Source organism: Trichoderma breve (assembly GCF_028502605.1).
Source record: "Trichoderma breve strain T069 chromosome 7 map unlocalized scaffold00008, whole genome shotgun sequence".
Lineage (NCBI taxonomy): Eukaryota > Fungi > Ascomycota > Sordariomycetes > Hypocreales > Hypocreaceae > Trichoderma > Trichoderma breve.
The window spans coordinates 1616737-1625835 of NW_026611594.1; the positions used below are offsets into that span (position 1 = coordinate 1616737).

General features: G+C 25.7%; 1 protein-coding gene across 1 annotated transcript; it reads right to left on the bottom strand.

Annotated features, from left to right (window-relative positions):
• Positions 1-557: 557 nt before the first annotated feature.
• On the bottom strand, positions 558-1661 carry T069G_11595 (uncharacterized protein; the record flags this gene model as incomplete). Its single annotated transcript, XM_056178800.1, has 3 exons — positions 558-605; positions 713-1488; positions 1544-1661. 3 exons carry the CDS (start codon positions 1659-1661, stop codon positions 558-560), a joined length of 942 nt encoding a protein of 313 aa, XP_056023674.1.
• Positions 1662-9099: the final 7438 nt, after the last annotated feature.

Here is a 9099-nt window from a genome sequence, read left to right on the forward strand (position 1 = left end):
ATAGCTATTTCCGCCTACTATTTATAGTACAGTAGTATAAAAAATCTAAAAATAAAAAAATATATTATTATAAAGTATTTAAGCTACTTACACTATGTAATAGCTATCTACGCTTATGATGCTTCCTTAGCTTAGTAGAATAGCGCACCTGTAAGCTTGCCAAAGACCGCCCTGGAAATTCTTTACTGAACTCTCTGTGAATACTCGTCCACGGAAGATCCTCCTCCTTTAGCCTAGATAGAAGTTCTTCCTCTTCTCGACTATATGGAGTACGTGTTGTCTTTTTGCTAATCTCTCTTTGAGGCGTTGTTTGGAATGTACGCTGTGTAGTTGCGCTTTCTTGGCGGCCCTCTGCAGCTGAAGGATGCGTAATGCTGCTTTCTTGGCCCTCCTCTGCGTCTATGGTGTGCGGAGAATTCTCTTCTTGGTTTCCGTCTGTATCTTGAGGAAATTCCCACTGCATGTGGAAAGTCATGGTGCCGTCCACGGAGCTGAACCTTAAGCGACATGGAACAGTTATCTCTTCGTATATTATTGCATCGGCTGCTCTGGTACCTCTATTCTTTGATGGATCTTGCGATAATGATGATGCCAGGTTCAGCATACTAGATGACGGTATGATCTTTCCCATTTGCCTTAATAACTCAGTAGGAGCTGAGAAATGTGGTATGTGTCTATGAGATGATGTATTAGTAGCTAGAGACTCTCTAACTCTGATGCGTTTGCGTGGTAGTTGAACACTGTCGTAATCTGCAGCATTCTCCTTGCTGCCGCTTGTCTCGCCGTGAGTTATATTATTATCAGTACATGGTGGTGTATTGGTAGCCAGAGACTGCCTGGTCCTGCGGCGTTTGTGTACTGGCTGCTCACTGTCGTAATCTGCAGCTTCCTTCTCGCTGCTACTTGTCTCGCAGACCTCCACATCATTATGTGCAAGGCTACTGTCGTCGCCATCATTGGGGCCATCATTGTTGTTCTCGCTGCCAATATCACCCATGTTATCATGGGGGAAGCTATGCTCATAGCTAGTCTGGTTCGGATATGAGGGGATGCACGAATCCTCCGTCCCCTGTAGAGGCTTGATCGTAGATTGGCAAGGTTCGGGATCGACCCAATAAGACCAATCGCCGCTTGCATCAATCCCTCGCTCTGCGGCATTACCCAGAAATTGCTGTATGGAGGAACAAGCACTAATAGGGGTCTCGGGGATGCTGCTGATCTGCGCGGGAGTACTGGATTTCGGTAGGCGGTTGACTGAAGGTATAATGCTCTCCATGATACTTTGAGACGCTTTGTCTGCTTGAGACAAAGCAAATGCAGGTGGTGTGGGAGGCGGCATAGGCAAATGCTTTGCCAGGCGGTTTGAGGTTATTGCAGCTTTCTCAGTAGCTTGATTGATTGTAGGCAAATCCATTAAACCTGGTTCTCCAGTCTCATTACTAGCGAACACTATGCTTGGACTCTTTAGGCGACTTTCTACAATGCTCTCTAAGGCACTTGTCAGTTATCAGACATATAAGGCCATGGGAAGCGCGTAACTTACCAAAACTCTTTGTCTTATCAGGCGGTGGTTTGGCTAAAGATGTGGTGGCCATGTCAACTGATAGAAGCCTATCAACAGATTGCGAGCTATGAACCGCAGGTAGGTGGTTCAAGTTCATTTTGATGTCCGCAGATGACTCCTCTTGTAATTTAAGAGCAGGAGTAGAAACTGGAATGGGCTGTTTTGTTTTCTGCGTGCTATGCGCTGTGTGCGCTACAGTTGCAGGAGCCCAAAAACTCTGGCTGTCAAGGTTGACATGATATGGCTTTGGTTCTCGAATTGTCGGAAACATTGGGTTGGTATTGAATGTTTGAGTAAAGTAATTCTCTCAGAAAAAGTAAGGTAAAAGTGTTAATGAGGACTATCTAAGAGAGCATAAGACGGGAGCTAAATAGATTAAATATGCAAGAACCTCTATCTCTAAACAACCTCGAGATTGCGTTATCGTCCATTTATCCAAAACAATGACTAAAAGAATCAGCCGTAGGTATCTCACACAGTATCATATCCTCTTTTCTCTCTCACCCTCTTTTCTCTCTCTGCCAATCATCCAACTAGTCGGCCACATGGATGCGACTTTAACGGAGAGGTGGTAGCATCGCCACATATCGAGCGCATTATTGTCGTTCGCCTGTGCAACTCTCGGCGTCTCCGGAGACACCAAAGTCCAACAGATCCATGTTCTGGAACTTAATTGGATGAAAGAGCTTGGAGGCCGCGTGTAAAGTCCCTCGCTTGGATGAATTCGTTCACCAAACTCGTCCAACGAAATTTGATTATACCATTCTATTTTCAGCTTCGGATATGGCGGCAGCAGCATATTGCTGGCCTCACATCACGCGATCCTCTTGACTTATCCTTGACCATCCTATTACCAATCGATCGAGAGAAGAGGGGGGAGCGGCACTGCTTTTGCGATAGCGTGGTGTTTGGAAATGAGGCTGTCCGAGATAATGCCGGCTTAAATCGCACCGATAGACCACGCTGGTCCCTGGCTGTCGTATCAATATCCGTCCGCACGCGACGTAAGGAGTTCATTGAAGCTCGGTTTTGCCAAGGAGGCGTATGGGCTAGTGCAACAACCCCATCAAGCAGGCCGGAATGGAAATCTGCCTCGTATATGCACACTGATGTCAATGAGAATCTGAGGCATTTTTGTGACCGACCGACTGATACCAAGGCACTCTTCTAAGCCTATAAGCAGGCTGGGAGCAAAGGGCCAGTTGTTAGATGTGATTATTGTAGTGAGGGAGGTAAGGGGAAGATGAACTTGGGGCTTACTCTATAAACATAGCGATTCTTGAGATAATATAGAGGAGGCTTTCCAATCTAAAGGTGTGTTATTTCACAAAACTGCTATAGCGAAATGCATATGTATAGTAGCAGAGAATAGAGCGTTGCAAAGATATTGGCGACAGTCTGGTAAGTAATAGATACTTAGAACTAAATTGCCTCAAACATGAGAAGGAAGCTATACATAGGGAAGGTAAAAAGTAAGCGTAGACAGTAGTTGAAACGTAGCTGCAAATGGAACAATTAACAATAATGAAAAAAAAAAAGGAGTAGAGGAAAGAAAAGAAGTCAAAAGTACATAGTGAGCGATAAAAATATTTATAGTAAGGAGGGGCTTAGTGTAAAAGAGTAAGCGCACTATACTTAAATAAGAAAGCTGCTATTTCTGGATATAGTAACAGTGCAAGTAATATTACTTTTTAAAGGTTTTAGTTTATTTAAAATCCCTAAGGTAAGGTTTAAATTAATCTTTTATAATTTTAGTTAAGTAGCTTTTTATAATTTAAATTTTTATAATTTTATTAATTATAGTAATTAAGAAATAGCTAAAGTAATTTTTAATATTAATAAAGAATTTTTAAATTTATTTAAGATTTTTATTAAACTTATTAAATAGTATTAGTTTTATAATTTCTTTAGGCTTTTATTATTATACTATAGGGGCTAGGTTAACTATAGGTTATTATTTTTAAAGTATTATTATAATAGTTATTTAATTTATAATAATTTAATATAGTTATTTTATAAATTCTTTAAGTATTATAAAGTATTATTTAGCTTCTTATATATTAGTTAGTAATTATAGTATTATTTTAATATTTTTAGTAGCTTTTTTAAAGTTATTTTATATTTTAATATTACTATTACTATAATTATTTTAAGCTTTACTTTTATAATTTATATTATTATTTAAAACTCTAAAGCTTATAAGTTATTAAGTTTTTTAGGTTTTATTACCTATAGGTCTAAGGTAACTATTTAAATAAGAGTTATTATTATATAATAAATTAAATTTTATAAGTATTATAAGTTAATTATTTTTAAGGGATAAACCTTAGAGTAGTTTTATAGTTTATATTAATAAAGCGGTTAAGTTAGTAAATAAGTAAATTTATTACTAGCTATAAAATAAAGTATTTAAATATTTAATTTAAATACTATTATATTAATAATAACTAGCTATTTAAGTATTTTAATAAATAATATAAAATAAACTTATATATTTAGTTAACTAGGTTAAATTATTACTAAAGAATAATAATTTAGTTATAAATTATCTTAAGATTTTAATAATTTATTTATAGATTATTAAATTATTATAATAATCTAATAATCTATTTTTAATTAGTTAATTAGTTTAATATTTATTTAGATTAAGCTACCCTGTAGGCTTATTATTGCGACTATAAGAACCAGGTTGTGATAAGTTTAGTTTTATTTAAATTAAAAAAAATTATATTTTTATTACTTTAATTTAAAGTATTTTTTAATTTTTATTAAAGCTTTTAAGTAATTTCCTTAATATTAGCTTTTACTATTATAATACTTATATTATTTATATATTTAAAATAAAAATTAAAATTATTAAGCTTTAGGTTAAAGGAAAAGTAAAATATAAAAATAATAAAAAAAATAAAAAACTTTTATAAAATTTTATATTTTAGTTTTATTTTTAAAAAAGTAATTTTATAATTATTTTAAATAAAAGTTTTTTAATTATTTATAAAAAAATAAATTTATTTTATAAAATAAAAAAACTATTTTTATTTTTTAAATTTATATATTAAGTAATTATATATAATTATATTAAAAATATTAAAAATATTAAATATAAAAAAAAAATAATAAAATTTTATATTAAAGTAACTTTAGTATTATATAATAAATAAATTATTAAATTTATTATAAACTTTTTTAAAAAAACTTTAAAATATTATTTTAATAATATTTTATATTTTATTATTAAAAAAAAAACTTTTTTAACTAAAAGTTTTTTAAGGTTTTTATTTATATAAAAAAATAAGGAAATAAATTTATATTTTATATATATAATATATATTTTCTTTAGTTTTTTAAATTTAAAAATAATAATAATTTTTATATTTTAAAAAAAAAATAAATAATATTTTATTATTAAGTATTTATAAAAAAAGTTAATTATATATTTATTAATAATAAACTAAGTAAATTATAAAAAAATAATTAATATATTATTTATATTAAATATAATATTATTTAACTTTATAATAGTTTTTTTAATTTTTAATTTTAATATTATTTAATTTTAATAAATATTTTTATTAATAAAAATTTTTTTTCTTAAAGATTTAAAATATTTTTTTTTATTATTTTATACTTAAGGAATTTATTTTTAAAAAAAATTATTTTTTTTATAAAATTTAAAATATTATTATTATTATTTATTAAAAAAGGTAATTAAAAATAATTTATTACTTTATATTACTTAATAATTAATTATATATTTTTAGTAATATTAGCTTTTATTATTATTTTATTTCAATAAATTTATTTATTATAATATATAATATTTTTAAAAATTTTATAAACTTTTTTTTAAGTAAAAAAGTTATTTAATATTTTTTTATAAACTTTATAAACTATTTTATATTTTTTTAATTATTATAATATATTATAATTATTTTAATATTTAATTTTATTAATTATTTTAATAATTTATTTAAAAAAGTTTTATAAAACTTTAATATATTTATTTAAATTAACTTTTAATAATATAATTAAATTAATTAAAAAGAAATTTAAGGAAAAGAATATATAAGTTAACTAAAGCTTTTTTAATATTTTATTAAAATATATTTTTTTTTTATTTTTAAAATTATTTTTAAAAACTTAAAAAAGTTTATAATTATTATATAATAATTTAATTTTATATTAAAGAAATATTTAACTTTAATTAATATAAAATAATTTATAAAAACTAAGTTAATATACTTTTTTAAATATTAAATAAATATATTTATTAAGTTTAAGAAAAAATTATATTTTTTTATTTATTTTATAATTTTATTATTTATAAAGTTTATATTTTTATTAAAATTTTAAAGTTAATATAAAATATTAAAGTTATTTATAATAATTAAATAAAAAAAAAAGTTTTATTTAATAAAAATTTTTATAATTATATTTATTAAAGCTTTTTAATAAATATTAATAATAATATATTTATATATTTTTATTTAATATATATATTTATTTTTTAAGCTTAAGGAAAAAATTTATTTATTAAAAAAGTTTAAGGAAATTTTAATAAATATAAAAATTAAAAATTTAATATTTTTTTTAATTATTTAAAAGGTTATATATTTAATATTTAAGGTAATTTTTAATTAATTTTTTATTTAATATTTTATTTTATTAAATATAAGGTTTTTAAATTAATATAATTATTATAAACCAATATATTTATAGTTATAACCACAGGCCTGCGAGCCAGGTACTACCTAGAACTATAAAAAACCGAAGGACTAATTATAGTTAAGCTTACACAGCAATAAGTAAGCTAAAGTAAGCTACTTCCTATTTAGGAAACCAGCTCACCCTTAACTAAGTAAGCTTAAGTAAGCTTTAAATTATATATTTATTTTACAACGCTTATTAAAATAGTTTAAATAGCTAATTATAAATATAAAATAATACCTAATTATACCTATAAAGTATTATTTACTAATTATATAAACAAACCCCTTTTATCCTTATTAATTACTTACTAATCTAGCCTAGCTTTTCCGCTAATATAAACCTAGCATAAGGTTTATCCCTTAGGAATTTCTCTTATACTAACCCTATAAAAGCTTAGCTTATTATACGTTTATAACTTTTATTTAGAGGTTACCTTAGACCATAGGTAATAATTATTATAAAAATACTAAATAGTTAAATTTTAAGTCCTAGACGTTAAAATAAATTAAAAAAGTATTACCCTAAGTTATAAAAATAGTAATATAGAATTTAAAAAAGCACCCGAAGTTAATATAACTAGCAAAGACCCTTAGCCTTAACCACAGCTTACCTAAAAGCAATAATAAGCTAAAATTCTAGCTTTTAAAAACGAAATCACTATACTTAAGGCTAAGAAAAAGAAAAAAAGTAAGATCCTTTAACCTAAGCGTCCTAACCTATATAATAAAAAACTTAAGAATATAAAAAAGTTTTTTACTAAACTTAATATTTACTTTAAATATTTTTTAAATACCTTAGAGTATAATAAAGATAAAATAATCTTTATAATTACTTACCTTACTAAAGTAGCTAAAGAATAATTATAACTTATTATATAAAATTTTAAAAAAAACACTTTAATTAAATAAAAGAATTAAACCTAAAAAGTCTTTAAATCCCACTAAGACTTCTGTAATTAACTTAAGAAATTATTTAAAACCTTAAATAAAAAACAAAAAGCAAAACGAAAGCTCTGTTTTATTAAACAGAAAAAATAATACTTTAAGTATATAACTATATTTATATAACTCCTTACTAAAGTTAATTAAACTAAGGATAGTAAAAAAAAAGTATATTATATAAATTTTAAACCCTTAGTTAAAAATAAATTATATAAAGTTAATAAAAAGACTATTAGCTTTATTAACTATACTTAAATAATAATTAGTATTAATAATTACCTCTGGGAAAAGAAGTAAAAAAAGAAAAAAGAAAAATATAAGAACTTTTAATAACCTAAATAAAACTCCTAGCAGTACACTAATTAAGAAAGGAAGCGTAACGTAGCTTTATATAATAATAGGAAACTAAGACCTATAGACCTAGACACTATTAATACCCGCAAGTTTACGGGTAAATATAACTACTATAGTAAAATAGGCTATAAAAAAAAGGACTACTAAAAAAAGCATAGGAAACCTAATAACCTAAAGAAACCTACTAACGAAAATAAAAAATTTAATAAAGTCTAAGTTAATATTATTAAAACAGTACTTTATAACTTACTTAATTAAACTGCTTACTATAATAATTAATATTTTATATATAAAAGTAAAAAAGAAGGATTAGGATAGTTCCTAAAAGTACCTAAGAAAAAGCAGCTAAAATACATCGTAATTAACACTATAACCTCTAAAGAAATTAATTAATAAGTAATTAACCAAGCTATTAACGAAATCCCTAAGGCTATTATTACCTTAGGAAATACTAATATAACCCAGAAAGAATATAAGGTAGTATAAGACGAAGTTTTTAACGTTCTACCTATAAAAAAAGAAAAAAAATAAGTAGACGCCTTTATCCGTAAATAGGAAAAGGAATTTAAACAAGGAAAAGGTTACACTAACCTTAATATCTTAGAACCTTACGAAAACTACAGATCCTAAGAACCACAGGGACTAACCTACCCCTGTAGATAAAAACCCTTTAATTATAAATTAAAAGGAAACCTAGAATAAAACTTAAGTAAATTCCAATAGATATTTAAGCAGTACGGGATTACCTAACAATAGGTACCTAGTAATAATAGACTAATAAAATACGCTAATATAACCTATTACTATTTTATTATAACTTAAGAATAATTTATTAAATAGGAAAAAATATAACTTATATATAATACCTTATTTACGGAAAAATATAATTTCTTAATAGCTAAATAATATAATAATATATTATACATTAAGTACTATATAACTAAAATTAGTAATTAGCATTTTTAGATTTAATATAGCAACCTTTATAATAAAAATTATACTAAAATTTATATAGAAGTATATACTAATTAACTATACAACCAGTACCTTAACTATAAAATTAAGGAATAATATAAATAAAGGGAAGCTTACTCTAAAATAAATCCCCTATAATATAAAAACAAACTCTATAGGAAATATTAAATAAAAAAAAAAAAAATACTATTAACTCTAATATTAGTTATACTATAATAGATTTAACTTTAAAATATATAATAAAGGTTATGCTTATAAAAAGGATATTAAATGCTTTTATAAATATTACATTAATAAACTTAACATTAATAAATACTAATAGTACTAAAAACTCTAATAATAATATATATAATAATAAATAATTAAGGATTTTAATATTATTACTAAGGAAAACTATAACCTTAACTAAAAAAAAGTATAAGTTAATATAATTAAAATAACTAAAATAAAGAAATTTAAAGTAAATATATAATTTAGGGTTAGGGTTAGGGTTAGGGTTAGGTTAGGGTTAGGGTTAGGGTTAGGGTTAGGGTTAGGGTTAGGGTTAGGGATGTG